The sequence below is a fragment of the Enhydra lutris genome, unplaced genomic scaffold (genome assembly GCF_002288905.1).
Source record: "Enhydra lutris kenyoni isolate GAN:26980312 unplaced genomic scaffold, ASM228890v2 scaffoldscaffold29, whole genome shotgun sequence".
NCBI lineage: Eukaryota > Metazoa > Chordata > Mammalia > Carnivora > Mustelidae > Enhydra > Enhydra lutris.
The window spans coordinates 3,600,454-3,616,010 of record NW_019154113.1 but is presented as its reverse complement, the minus strand read 5'-3'; the positions used below and the strand labels follow the sequence as shown (position 1 = coordinate 3,616,010).

The 15,557-nt window shown below is 35.6% G+C and overlaps 1 protein-coding gene across 6 annotated transcripts in view; it reads left to right on the top strand.

Annotated features, from left to right (window-relative positions):
- The window catches only part of LOC111152592 (tight junction protein 1), a 250,919-nt gene that overhangs the window by 155,818 nt on the left and 79,544 nt on the right, over positions 1-15,557 (top strand). For all 6 annotated transcript variants that reach the window (XM_022511098.1, XM_022511100.1, XM_022511099.1 and 3 more), the window contains one exon: positions 13,606-13,662. In XM_022511098.1, the coding sequence (XP_022366806.1) occupies positions 13,606-13,662 (57 nt within the window). The remainder of the gene's footprint in view (positions 1-13,605; positions 13,663-15,557) is intronic.

Below are 15,557 nucleotides of genomic sequence, written 5' to 3'. Positions count from 1 at the left end.
AAAAAAAAAAAAAAGCAAATCAGAACTATGATGAGATACTACTTCATACCTGTCAGAATGGGTAAAATCAGGAACACAAGAAACAACAGGTGTTGGTAAGGATGTGAAGAAAGAAGAACCCTCTTTTACTGTTGGTCTGAATGCAAACTGGTGCAGCCACTCTAGAAAACAGTATGGAGGTTCTTCAGGAAGTGGAAAATAGAGCTACCCTAAGATCCTGCAATTGCACTACTAGATATTTACCCAAAGTATGCAAAAATACTAATTCATAGGGAATATGTGCACCTTAATGTTTGTAGCAGCATGATCAATAATAGCCAAATTATGGAAACAACCCAAGTGTCTATCATCTCATGAGTGGATAAAGATGTGAGACATATATAATGGAATATTACTCAGTAATCAAAAAGAAGTAAATGTTATCATTTGCAAGGACATGGATGGAGCTAGAGAGTATAATGCGAAGGGAAATAAACCAGTCAAAGAAAGATAAATACATGATTTCACTCATATGGAATTTAAGAAACAAAACAAGCAGAGCGTGGGGTGGGGAGAGAGCCAGAGAGAAACCAAGAAATAGACTCTTAGCTATAGAGAACAAACTGACGGTTTTGGGTGGGGGTGGATGAAATAAGTGATTGGGAATAAGCGCACTTGTGATGAGCTCCAGGTGTTGTATGGAAGTGTTGAATCACTATATTGACACCTGAAACTAATATTTTTCAATAGTCATTTTGATTTTTTTTTAAAAAGATTTTATTCATTTATTTGAGAGAGGGGGAGAGAATGAATGCCTATGAGTGGGGTGGTGGGGGGTGGGGTGCAGAGGCAGAGGGAGAACCAGGCTACAGGCTGAGCGGGGAGCCCAATGCGGGTCCTGATCCCAGATCCCGATGTCATGATCTTGTCGAAGGCAGACGCTTCACAGGCTGAGCTACCCAGGCACCCCCACTTGAAACTATTATTACACAGTATGTTAACTGTATTGGACTTTAAAGAAAAACTAAAAAAAAAATTTCCTAATCCCCTCAAGATATCTTCCTTTTTTTAAAAGTTGAAGTATTTCATATCCATACAAAAGTATGTGTAGAGTATAAAAAGCCCCACATTACCATCACCAGATATGGTTAACAAATTATGATCAGTTTATCCATACTTAGAATGCATTGTATCCTAGCTCCCCCCTTATTTTGAAGGAAATACCAGGCTTGTTTTTTTATCTGCCAATATTTGAGTATGTATCTCTAAAAGATAAGAATTCTTTAAAAAAAGAACGATATGACCATTATCACACTTTAAAAATAAATTCTAAATCCAAAATTCGGTGTTTAGTCAATGTAAAGTTTCCAGTTTTCTTAGGTATGAACTTGCTTTTTAAATGTCTTTTTTAAAAAATCAGGATCCGATAAGGTCTTCCTCTGTGGTTGTTTGGTGCACCTCCTAATTCTCTTGGACTGTAAGGTTCCCCTGGGGCACCTGGATGCTCTAGTATACAACTCCTGATCTCAGGGTTGTGAGTTCAAGTCCCACAATGGGTGTGGAGATTGCTTAAAAATAAAATCTTAAAAAAAAAAAAAAAAAGGACTGTAAGGTTCTCCCCTCTCTCTCTGTCTTTCTCCTCCCCATCCCCCTAGTAGTTTTAGTGGTGAGGAACAGGATTGTTCGTCCTTGCAGAATTTCTTGATGCTTGCTTCCCCACAGTGGTTGCAGTATTTCTCTGCCCTTTGTATTTCCCATTCATTGGTGATTAGAGCCAGAGCAGTTCTAATAGAAATATGTGAGCTACACATGTAACTTAAAATTTTTTTTAAAAGATTTTATTTATTTATTAGAGAGAGAGCATGAGAGGGGAGAGATCAGAGGGAGAAGCAGACTCCCTGCAGAGCAGGGAGCCCTGTAACTTAAAATTTTTATTAGTCACATCAAGAAGTTAAAATTAGAGAAGTGAAGTTAATTTTAACATTTTATTTCATATATATACCAGAAGTACTACTGTTGCAGCTGACAGTACCTTTAGTTTCTGTCTTTCCTTGTCTTTCACAACCTTGACACTTTGAGTGAACAGTGGTCAATTTTTAGAATGTTTCAGTTTGGGTTTGTGTGATGTCTCAAGATTTGATTGAGATTATACGTTTTTGAAAAGACTCCACAGACATAATGGCTTGTCTTTCTCAGTGCTTCATGTCAGGAGAAAGTATGTCTGGTCTGTTTCTTTTATTTTCTCTTCATTTGTTAAAAGAAATTTCTCTGTAAGGAAGAGCTAACCCTTCTTCGCTTATTTATTTGGTTATTTATATCTGTATGCGTTCACAAATAATTTATTCCATGGATTACAGTCAATTAGTATTAGTGTTAATTTTGTTGCTCACAGTGTTAAAGCTTTGGCCATTGGAAGTCCTACTTTGAGCACTTCTTATTTTCTTGGTACAGGTGTTCATGGTTCATTTTCCCTGCCCTAACCCTAGATTCACTTTCTTATCCAAGGAGACCTGATCCTTTAATTGGAGAATGGAGTTTAGAAACCAGGATCTCTCTGCCCATTGGTACTGTGGTGATGTTGTTCTGGGGACCTTCCAGCAGTTACATCTAGACAGGCACATTAGGTTAATGTTCTTCTTCCCCATCCTCTTCAGTTGTGGTATTCATTTGAAATAGGTTTATTGGTTAGGTATTTGTATTCTGTTTTGGGTCCCACCTCCAAGATCACCACCATTACCACCTACCTCTTTCTGGTTGATTTTGATTATTTATTATTTTGGGGTATCTGAAACATTACTATGGTTCAAAGCTATACAAAAATATATGCTCAGAGGTGTTAATTCTTCCTCATTCCTACCACCCCAACCCATTTTCTTTTTCTTTCCACCTCTTTCCTGCTTACCTTGTAATTTCTTTAGTTTCTCGTTTATCATTTCTGTATTTCTTTTGCACAGAGAAACAGGTACCTGGGTATAATCTTATATTCCCTTCATTCTTACATGAAGGGTAGCATACTGTATTCTTGTACTTTATTCACTTAAAGGTATGTCCTTGAAATTGTTCCATATCACTTCATAGAGATCACCATTTTTTTATAGCTGCATAATACTCCTGTTGCGGATGTACCATAATTTTTTCATCCACTATCCCATATATGGTCATTTAGGTTGTTGCCAGTATGTATTTGCAATTACAACATTGCTACAACGAATGACCTTGTACATATGTATATTCCATTGTTGGAGATGTATCTTAGAAGTAGAATCTCTGTGTCAAAAGATAAATACATGTTTACTTTTGTTAGGTATTGCCAAGTTCCCTCCCCAAAGACAGTACTAATTTGTATTCTCATTAGAAAGTTATGAGAGGAACTGTATCCCCACAGTCTTGTGAACAGACTGTGTTGTCATACTTTTAAAATTTTGCCAGTTTGATAGATGAAAAATAGTATCTTGGGGTTATTTTGATTTCCATTCCTCTGTGAGTAAGTTTGAACATTTTTGGAAATATTTGAGGGCCATTTTAATATTTTTTTTGTGTGAACTATTTTTCTTGTTTCCTTTTTAAAATTTTTCTTTTTCCCCCAGTAGTTTATTTCTTTACGTATTAGACATATTAGCCCTTTGTGGTGTATTTTTGCTAGTATTTTCTTGTAGGTTGTTCATTGTCTTAAGACTATTGATGGTATTGTGTGTGTGTTGGTCATGCAGATACTTTTTATTTTTTGTGTACCCAGATTTATTTTACTTCCTAAGGACTGAGTTATGGTTAGAAAGCTTTTCGCTACATCACTGTTAAAGAGGAATTCACTTGGGGCACCCAGGTGGTTCATTTGGTTAAGCATCTGCCTTCATCTCCGGTCATGATCCCGGGGTCCCAGAATCACGTCCCACGTCAGGCTCTCTGCTCGGTGGGGAGTCTGTTTCTCGCTCTTCCTCAGCTGCTGGTGCTGCTGCTACTGCTGCTGCTGCTCTCTCTCTCTCTCTGTCAAAAAAACACAAAAAAACAAAAAACAAAACTTCAAAGAGGAATTCACTTGAGTTTTCTTCTAGTATTTATATAGAATACTATTTTTACATTTAGATCTATAATTCTTTTGGAGTTCATTCTTGTGCATGGTGAAATATAGATCTAATTTTATGTTTCTTCCAAATGACTGACTGACTAGTTGTTCCAGCACCATTTTATTAACAAGTACATCCGTTACACCAGCAATCTGAGATGTTAACTTTCTCATATCCTAATTTGCCATTTATTTTGGTGGTCTGTTTCTGGATTTTCCATTGTGTTCCACTGATCTGTTTCTCTAATCATGTATCACACTTCTCCTAATAGAACCCTTATCGTATGTCTTAATTAAGAGAACTTTAACTGATAGGGCTAGTCCCTCCCCCCATACCCCCACCCCCATCCCGGGTTGTTTTTCTTTTGTAGTTTTTTTTTTTTTTTTTTTAATATCTGTTATTACTCTCATATGGAAACATACAGTATGTGTTCTTAATGTCTGGCTTCTTTTGTTCCTTGAACAACATTGTGAGAATCATCCGTATTGCTTGTTGTACTTTATTCATTTCGTGGCTCTGTAATACTGCACTGAGTGCAGTGGTTTTCTATTTTATTACTGATGGCATTTAGGTTGTTTTTGGCTTTTGGTTATTCAGAATAGTGCCTTTGTGAATATTCTTGTAGTAAATGTACACATTTTTGTTCAGTGATCATAGTGTTGTGCATATTGGCAGATTTCAAAGCAGTTATACCAGTTTACATTCCCACTAGTAGTGAGTTCTGATTAGATTGTTCACTAACACTTCATATTTTCTTTTTCATATTAGCTTATGTGTAAATGTCTAGTAGCATTTCATTGTGTTTTTAATTTGAAGTCCTCTGTTGATTAATGAAATATAGCACTTTTCCTACATGCTTATTGGCCATTTTGATAACTTCTTTTGTGACGTTTCTTCCTTGAGCCTTTAGCACATCAGTTCTATTGGGCTGTCTTTATTGATAGCAATTCTCTGTGTGTTCTGGATATGAAGACTATGTTGGATATATAGATATTAGCAGGTTATTTTTTATTTTTTGACAACGATCAAGTTTATTAAGCTTTTATGTATCCGCAATTAGCATTACATTAAAAACCCAGTTTTACATGAAAATTAGTGATGTTGCTCTTTGTTGTATATGGGAAAAGTCGTAAGTTTTACCTACATGGCTTGCATTAAAGCTGGTATATTTACTTCCTTGCCATTGATTGAACCTTGATCAATTACTATTGCCACATTAGTGGTAAGATTTTCAGCCTCAAGATGCCTGGTCTTAGAAGCAGGAGGGAGCTTCGTGAACAGTGTGTCTCAGGGAGGCTTACCAGTTGAAACATAGCTTGTCACCTTTTGTGCCTTAGACATTTTGTGATTCATTTAAAATAGTTTTAGGAGGGTGCCTAAAAGCATCCAACTCTTGGTTTCATCTCAAGTCATGATCTCATGGGTGGTAAGATCCAGCCCAGCTTGGGGCTCTGCGCTCAGTGGGGAATCTACTTGAAGATTTTCTTCCTCTGCCCTCCCCAGCACGTGCGCCCTCCCTGCACCCCCCCCCCAACATGCGGACTCTCTCTCTCTCTCTCTTAAATAAATAAATCTTTTAAAAAAAGAAATAGTTTTAGGGTTTAAGGTGAAGTAAGAAGGCTGATTTTAAAGAAATGTGATGTGTTATGTCTGCATATTTGGTCTATTTTCCATTGAGTGCTTTGTTATTTATCCTGGTTTTTTATGTATCTTATTTAAAAATCAAAAAGATTTTTTAAAACTTCTTTATTTTGAACTTAGAGGAAAGTTTAAAAAATATTAGTTTCCTTATATCTCTCATCACATTCCCTTTAACATTTTATATGACCACAGAACAGTTACCAGGGATAATAAATTAACCTTGATAAAATAATATTAAGCTACGGACTGTATTCAGATTGAAATCAAGGGGTTCATGATGTTGATTTGTATTATTTGTATTTACCTTAATCACTTGTTTAAGGTGGCATTTTTTCCACTGTAAAGTTACTATATTTTTATAATTGATAAATATTTTGGAGGAGATAATTTGAGGATGTGCTAATCCTGTTCTCAAACTTTTCACCCACTAATTTTAGCATCTATGGTGGATCTCATCTGCCATCCTATCTCATTTGTGGGGTTTGCTTGATGATAATTTTATTTCCCTTTTTCTTTCCATATTTGTTAATTGAAAAGAAAGGAGTGCTGTTCATTTCCCATTTATTTATTTGATTATATTGGTATGGACTCATGAATATCTATTTTATTCAATAGTTTAAAATCTAATACTATCATTATTTAATTTGCTGCTCAAGTTATTCCTGTGTTGGCCATTAGAACTCCTTCAGGTCAGTTGCTATGTTCTTTGGACAAACATCCCTTTTTTTTCGAGCAGTCCCTTAATTTCTGGTATCACATGATATTCCTGGTTTATCTTACATATTTTCACCTTGAAGCTAACCACTTCTCCAAGGAATCTTGGTTGGTTTTATTAGAGGATAGTATTTAGAAATTGAGATCTCCATGACAGTTGTGCTTGTTGTAGTTGGGGTTTGTTTGTTTTGTTTGTTTGTTTTTGTTTGTTTGTTTGTTTGTTTTGGCCTGCTTTCTTTCAGACTTTTTCAGCAGACAGAGCTAGAGAACAGACATGTATATAATAATCTCTGCATAGCTACATAGTTATGTATTTGTATATATGTCTAAAACCATGGGTTTATGCTAATAGCTCAGATTCCAGTTTCATGGAGTTCATTTTAGCCTTCCTCCTTTTCTTGTAATTTTTTCTCTCAGCAGTAGAAACCCAGTGCTCATTATTTATAGAGTATTTACTACTTGGTTCACTTCTAGTATATATACAAAATAGTTTCAAACTTATACCCATACTTCCAGGAGAGAAAGACTTCCTAAGTTAGCTACGGAATTTCTTTGTGTTCTTTTTGTCTTTGACCTTCCAGCATTCAGCCAGGATACTGTTTTCCACAGTTAGTTACTTTTTTTTTTTTTGGTGACAGTTCTCTTTTTACCTGCCACCTTCATCTGGTTACCTTATTCATTTGTAATAGAGTTAGGTTCTTTATTACTGTTTGTATTCCATTTTGAGTACTCTCCCCACCCCCATACTTTTATTTTAATGTTTATACTTTTTGTTTTTTTTGTTTGTTTGTTTTTCTTTTTTTATGAGAAGGATATGTATCTGGTGAAACAATATTGTGGTTCTGAGAGCTGGAGCTACATAAAAAGATACACTCAGTCATCCCTGCCACCCCAACCCCTTTTCCTTTTCTATATGGAATTTGAAAAGTCTTTTTTCCATCTTCAAGCCATTACAAAATGTCAACCCAAAAAAGGAAAAGAGAGAAGAAAGAAAGAAAAGAAAGATTCAACCTAATTATAGTTTTACTTTTGGAAACTGGAAAGCACTCAAAGTTTTCTGTAGTGCCTATAACTGTCCCTGATAAGAATTTCTCAATGTTTAATGTACGTATAATGGTAATTTAGTTAAGCTGATATCCTTTCAAAGACATTGACCCAAGGGCAGTGGCAAATAGAGTGAATTATTTATAAATTTGTATTTTAATGTTTTCTAATCATATTTATCATCATTTGTCTCCTAAATTGCCAACCAAGGAGTGAACAGAATAAAGTAGTTGAAAATTTAACTGATGTTGACTGTAGTGAGGTGTTAGGTACTAAATTTACTTACCTTCTGTTGAGACTGTCATCCTGCAGTTGCTACACTCTTATTTTGATCATTATTTGAATTCTTAAGCTTAATGAGTTCTTAACTTGTATTTGAGAAGTTTGTTGAATCCCTGAGTGTTTCCGAAGACCTCTCTTCATTTGACTTTAGATTTATCTTTTTTTATTAGCTCTTGGACATCTCTATTTTGATGGCAGCCCTTCAGGTTAATCCAAATATGTATTTTCCCTACCTTTTAATGCGTACTCTAGTCTTTTTCTTTGTACTTGATTTGTACAGCAGTGATCACAATTGAAACTAAATACTTGAATGGTCAAGGAGGGCAGGGGTCATCTGTTTTATTCACTAAAACTTAGGTTGTACTTTTAAGTTCTTGGCTCAACCTGATCTCAGTAGATAATACTGCATTTTATTTTGCGTGGAAAAGTGCTCAAAACAAAACAAAAGCGCTCCGGAGAGCAGAAGAACTCAGAAATTATTCAGTGTAGTAGTTCTGCTCACACAAGGACCCCAGAGAGAGAGCACCACTTGATTTTCTTAGTGGAGGACAACAAGCTGCGAAGAGTGTTCAGCATGCTGCCTCATTTAAGAGAGAGTACTGAGTAAGCCAGTCTAGGTATATATTTAATATTTAAAGGTCCAACAGTTTATAAAATATGTGGAAATTTTGTTCCCTTTTTTTTTTTTAAAGATTTTATTTATTTAAGAGATAGCAAGAGAGGGAACACAAGCATGGGGGAGCTTGGGAGGGAGAAGCAGGTTCCCCGCTGAATAGGGAGCTGGATATGGGGCTTGATCCCGGGATGCTGAGATTATGACCTGAACCAGAGGCAGACACTTAAGGACTGAGCCACCCAGGTGCCCCTGGAAATTTTATTCTTTTGTGATGTCTTCCATTTTTATACTTTATTTTGGTGTAATCTCTGAACAGTATTTTGTATTAGGCTCATTGATTTTCTTGTATCCTCACTGGTTCCTTTTCAGGTTCCTTTGGTTCTTCCTTTTTTCCTTTTTCCCCCTAAAATACTTGTAATCCACAGGGTCATCTTAGCCCTTGGGTAATTGGATCTTTTCGAGAGGGTTCAAAACTACTTCATTGATTACTTCTAGATCCCTATCTACTTCAGATCTCAGGCTTGATCTTCAGCCCTGTATATCCAGCCCTCTACTGCTTGTGTCTCTCCTTGGATGGTTCCACAGGCACCTTCAATTGAGGATGTCTAAAACTGAATTTTAATCTTTTCTTCCTGCTTTTTACTCAGCTGCCCCATTCAGAAACCTCTTGCCATCTTTAACTTACCCTCTTTCCACTTAAATTTTCCGACAGGTCTGCCTCAGATCCATCTTCTGCAGAACAGCCTTCAGAATGAGGTTGGGCTATGTCATGTGATTGCCTGAAATTCCTTCGTGTTTTCCCATTGAGTTTCAAGTCCTTAACATTATATTATAAGGCCTGTTGTAATGGCAGTTTTGCAGCTTCTCTTTTTACCCTTTCCTCTTCCACAAATTGTATAGCTCAGCCATCTCAAAGGCAGCTTTATGTGCAGCATCAACAACCTTGCTGATGTGATGTTTCCATTGAAACATCTCTTTCCAGTGCTTTTAACTGGTCATTCTCCAAGCTTGAACTTGAATATTGCTTTCTCTGGGATTCTGTCTCTGATCTTCAATAGGCAGAATCATTTTCTTTTACACCATTTATGTAATGTTATAAACTTTCTCCTTGAGCCTTTTACGGAGAAAGAGGTATCTATTTTTGGCCTCCACAATGCTTAGCATATCTGGTAAATGTTTGTGGAATGAATGAGTGAATAAATAAATGGGTTGCTTTTAAAATAACATCCCTAAGATGGTAAAATTTAACTATGAATCTTGGTCTATATCTAGATAATGTTTAGGAGCTAAGATTTTCCTTCATTTGTAGAACAGTTACCTTATTTTATTCTATTTTGGATTTGGTTTTATTTCAGTTACAGGTTCATCTTGTTTTGTCAGTTCTTGTGTCCTCCTGCCTTTTCCGCATTTGATCTGTAATCAGCCCTAAAGCACAGTAGAACTGCCTAGAATTGGGATCTGAAGTTTTGGCAGGAATCCCTTCAGAGTTGGTGATCTGAGTAGTGTCTTTGCCAGCTGGAGCTTAGAACAAAGAAACCAAACAAACTCTTGGCAGATTCTGAAATGCAGCTTTTTGCTTCTTCAGAAATTGTGATTCTAGTCAGTTGATGCTGACTTAGAAATGTACGTAGAACTCAGAATCCAGTAGTCATGAATTGCAATCACTCTTGATGCCTGTAATACCTTACTAATTATTGAATATGCAGCTTCTTTGAAATTGGAATTAAAATTGGACTGCAACTAGAATTACATTCTAATAGAATTTTGGAGCCAGAAAGGACCTTTTACTTGAGATAATTTTATCCAGTTCTTTAGTTTTACAGGTAAGGACAGTGAAGGTCACCTATCTATGAAAGATTTGGACTCCGATCTCAGTATCTCTGGTTTAGTTCATTTTCTGTTTTCAACAGCATTGTTCCAGGTTACTAGGGAATAATAGTGCTGGAATTGTGCTTAAAAGAGTAACACTTTTTCCTGGGGGAATGAGACTATAGATTTACCAGATTCTTGTCCAAGTTATGCAGTTATTCACTGTTTTTCTTTTTAATAAGAAATGAGAAGCAAGTTTAAAATAAGGATGTTGAGTTTTAACAATCATTTATTTGAATAGGTGATAGATGAACTTGATAAAACACTACAAAAGGGATCACAGTGAAAATGTAAGGTATTCATAGGTATTCTTGCAAAAGGAGATCCTCTGTTCCCCCTTTTCTGAAGTATCAAAGTTCTCAGTCATTAATGAACATTTTTTTCTTTCTGCAGTGCTTATGAAAATAGTGTTTGATTTATTAGTATAAAAACTGTTTTATTGTTTTATATCAGTTTTAGCGTTCAGTTTCTGAGTGATTTATTGTAAACCCCCCCCCCATTTTATTATGGCCATTTTCTTTTTTTTAAAGATTTTATTTACTTGAGAGAGAGATGATCATTTTCAAACAAAGCAGAGTTGAAAGAATTTTACAGTGGATACTTGAATATTGACAAGTAAGAGTCTACCATTATATTTTACTGTCTTTGCATTATCACAAATCTGTTTGTTCATCTCTTCACTTCTCTGTTCATTCAGAACTCCTCATAAGGTCTGCATAGTTATTATACAAACAGCTATGAATAGAATTTTGCTGCTTCTGCCACTGAAGGAAACCAAAGGCTAGAGAGTAGAGAAGGAGGACTTGCTTCATGATTTAAACTGGGATGACATTTTGTTGTTGTTGTTGTTTTGTGGTTTAAGTGATAGGATTGGCAAGGTATAATATTATGGATTCAATTGGATTAATGTGCTGGTCAAGAGCCTAACTAGTTACTTTTTTAATGTTTCATTCTCTGTTACCTTCCTGTATGACATAAAGTTTCTCTTGTGATAAATTAAGCTAATAAGGCTATGTTTGGCTTTAAAAGAGAAGTGAGCTATGAGCTATTACATTACCCTTTCTTGGGAAGCCTTTGAGGTAGTTGAGATGTGTACTTTTCTAATTCCTTCATCGAAGAGATGTATCCATTTTGATTGGAATGCTGAGAACAATTGTTTTAGTATTTTTTGTTTTTCCCTTACCCAAACAATAAATTTCTCTTATTGCACTTCTCTTGAAGCTTGTACATTAAGACCTTAATGTATTAGATCCCTTACCAACAGTAGAATAAATACTTCGTATAATTAACAATAAAAAAATAATCTTAAATACTATTTGGTTTCCTAAAACAGTTAATAATAGATATTTGAAGTTTCAAAGGGGATTTGGTGAATGTGGTTTAAAATAAAATATTCTGATAAGGAGTGAAGAGAGGAAAGCAAAACAGATAAAATACCTGATGAAAAAATGTTACCCATAATCCCTTCCCTTTGAAGATGATCATTTTTAACATTTTGTGTCCTTGCAGCCTTCCTTTTACTACTTGTGTTTAAACATAATTAGGGTAACTGAGTATAAGCAGTTTCATAACCTGCTTTTCCCTCCTTAACATTAAATTAATTTCCTCATTTGATTAGTATTTATTTACAAAATGGAAAACTGTGGTCCTTAAAATCATATGGAGGATGATAAACTGCTTCATACCAAAGAGGGTGCTTTCAAGGTACTTATTTGCCTGTTGTCAAATCACTTTCCTTTGCACTGATAAGGAAGAGATTAAAAAGGCAATGAAGCAATGCCACTGGTTAAAGTGGATCAAGAAAAGATGAGCTTAGAGCTATGCAAGCAGTTCTCATTTTTAATAAGTCGGCTAAGATTGGACAAACTGGCAATTATTGCAGATATTTTTATCATGTATATTTTAGTAGGACTCTCGATGTTTAGCAGAATTACTCATATCATTGCTTCACATTGATGGAGGAATTTTTTTTAATACATTAAATCCTGGTCAATTTTTGTGGAGAAAAAAAAATATCTTTGTTTCTAGTAGAGGTCTCATTAATGGGAGATTTTGTTGCATTTGATTGGAAGATTGAAACAAAACTCTGGTAAGGTTGGTAGTTCTTATCTATGGGAGCGAACAGAGAGATCCTTTCTCTTCCTCTCTTATTCCTCTGGCAGGAAAGTTAATTTAGTTGCTTTGAATTTAGGGAAGCAGGCTTTCTTTATAGGGATTCATTTTCTAAAGTGGCATTAATTTTCGATTAAAGATGCTGTGGGAAAGGAGAAATGGGTCTATGGCACCTTGATGGACATATTCTCACAATGCTAATGACAGCAGTGAAATAGAAAACAGATCTCACTTGTGAAATCAGCGTTTGTAACAGTGGGTAACCTGTGATGTTCAGAGAATGTCCTGCTCAGCATTTTCCTCTTCCACCCTGCCTTTTGTTAATCCTGGAAAGGCCTTTTTTTTTTTTTTTTTAATCTTTCTTGTTTGTAAATATAGTATCTTTTTAGTACCCTAGTTCCATGAAATGAGACTCAATTACTTAAGCCTTTAAGAACAATTAGCCCAGTTTCTAAGAAAAAATTTTTTAATTCTTTAGTGCTAATGCCTTGGATAGTTAACTTATTTCCTCTCAAGAAAGAGGTTCTTAACAGGAGGTGAACCTGAACTATATTCTGGTTTGAGTAGTTCCTGAGTTGCACCTGGTGTTCTTATAATTTTATGGTTACTCATGGGGTATTTTATAGTTATTTGTTTTGCTTTTTTTGTTTTGTCTGTATGTGCATGCATGTGTGTACGTGATACATATACTAGAACAAACCTTTTTTCCTTAGGTTATAGGCAAAGCTTGAGAAGGTAATTCTGTAGCAAAACTGAAACTAGATGGAACAGTAGTGCTTAACTGTGTGATTTTAAAACAAGCAACGTCCAAACCTATTTAATGGTCTTATCTCATTTCCTGTAACATGTATATTTATAATTACTGAGTTCAGAGGTATTTGACTTTTCCTTCCTTTGTGCAGTGTAAGGAATGCTTTTTAAAATGTTTTGTGTGTCATCAGATATTTTAAAGTAGTGCTATTCCAACTTTACTTCTTTTCTATCTGATGTTAAGTATAAAGTTACAGAATTACCTTGGATACTGATTTCAGCTGGCATGAAATGAATATAGAGCAGCATCTGTCCAAATTAAGTTAAAAACAAAGGAAGTTCCTGTGTAGTTTCCTGTCTCTTACAACAAAAACAAAAGCAAACAAAAAACCTTCCATCATTATTGAACTTTCGGAATATCCAATATTAATATATGTATTGTGGTATTTCAGTGTGCAGATTGCTGGATGTTGTCACTTTATTAAAGACATTTTCTTAAAAAATAAATGATTTGTTTTTCTTTTCCTTTATCAGAACACAGCAATGGAGGAAACAGCTATATGGGAACAACACACAGTGACGCTTCACAGGGTAAGTTTCTGTTGCAGTAAATAATCTGTGTATAACTCAGGATACTGGCAGCTTTGGAAAACAATAGAGGAAAGCCAGATGTCAGGAAGTTGGAAGAAAGGGGAAAAACTTTTCTATATTCCTTTGTTTAAAATTTAGAGTTGCAATAAATTCTTTATTAAGGTTAAAAGTGAACATGATTACTTTTTCATATATCCTTTTGGTGGTTATTTGTGTGTTTGCTTTTTTTATTCCTGAGTATGATATTAAGTGACTTTAAAAAATTTGAAGCATCAGATAAAAGACGTATGTTGTTATGAATTGTAAACTGCTTCAACCTTTCTGAGTATATGCGCATGTATTTTAGGCTTGGGGTTTAAAATCAAACCAGGTTGTTGTGAGCAGTAAAATCTCAAAAGATATTCTTGATTTGAAACATGTAGACTCAAGCTGTTGCTTAAGCAATTGCAGATGGACAGAGAGAGCACATAGTAAGCTAGGTAAGAATAGGAGCTCTGTCTGAAGTGAGACTGTCCTGAATTTGAATCCTAGTGCTTCCTCTTTTCCTTTAGGAATGGGCAAGTGATCTAACCCACCACTAAAGCCTGGGTTTTCACAGATTTAAAATGGGCTAATGGCACCTGTGAAGTAACCGCCCCATAACTCTCCCCATTTCTGTCTTTGAAGAGAGCTAACTCTTCTGATTGCTCTTCCCCTTAAAGAATGAATAGAAGAAAGAAAAAAAAAAGAATGAATAGAAGGAGATTAGAGAATTTTTTTGTTTGTTTTTTGAGAGAGAAGAGCGCGTGCGAGTTCGTGCATGAATGGGAGTTGGGGAGGGAAAAGGAGAGAGAGAATCTTCAGCGCTCCATGCTCAGCACAGAGCCTGACATGGGCCTCCATCCCATGATTCTGAGATCATGATTCTGAGCTGAATCAGGAATTGGTTGCTTTAATGAACTGAGCTACCCAGGCACCCTGAGATTAGAGAATATTTAAGTACTTCACAGTACTGTTTCTACCAGCTGTATCCATTACTAGGAAAGTGGCAAGATGTAGGTAAATTATGTTCCTGAACTCCACTCATGATTATCTTGTGAATGTTTGAATCTGTATATAATAGATAATGGGTAAATTAATTATTAAAAAACAGTGAGGATTCCAGGGTCCTGGGATTGAGCCCTGAGTAGGGCTGCCTGCTCAGTGGGGAGTGTTCCTCCCTCTGCCTCTCCACCCCTGGCATACCCCACCCCCCCAGCTTATGCTATATGCCTTACTCTCTCTCTCAAGTAAATAAAATCTTAAAAAAAAAGAACAAAAAAACGCAGTGATTTCAAATAAGATATAGTTGACTTTTTCTTTATGTATCCCTAAGTGGTTAAAAGAAACTGTTAAGTAATAATGACCCTAACTTTTAATTTTTAAGGCTAAAATATGGCCCAACTCTGAAATGTGCTAATAGATAGTAGAATATTTAAATCAGTTTAAACATGTTGTAAAATAACTTCATACCTTATAATTGTTTAATTGGTTGTAATATAACTTGGTATTGTGTATTTTACCACATTAAATTTAATTTCTTAATACCTTTATTGCTTTTACCAGTATAATTTGCATTCTTAGTATACAGTTCTGAGTTTGACAGATCCATATAGTCATGTAACCACCAGCCAGACAGTATAGAACTGTCCCATCACCTGAAACTTTCTCTTGTACTGTTTGTAGTCAGCCTTGTTCCCTCCCTGTAGCACTTGGCAGCCACTGGTGTGTTTTCTGTTCTATACATTACCTTTCACACAGCCATGTAAGGGAACTCATACGGTATGTATGTATCCACAATACATAGCCTTTGAGACTGGTTTCGTACACTCTCAGCCTAATGCATTTGAGATTTCTCCATGAAGTTGCTTGTATCA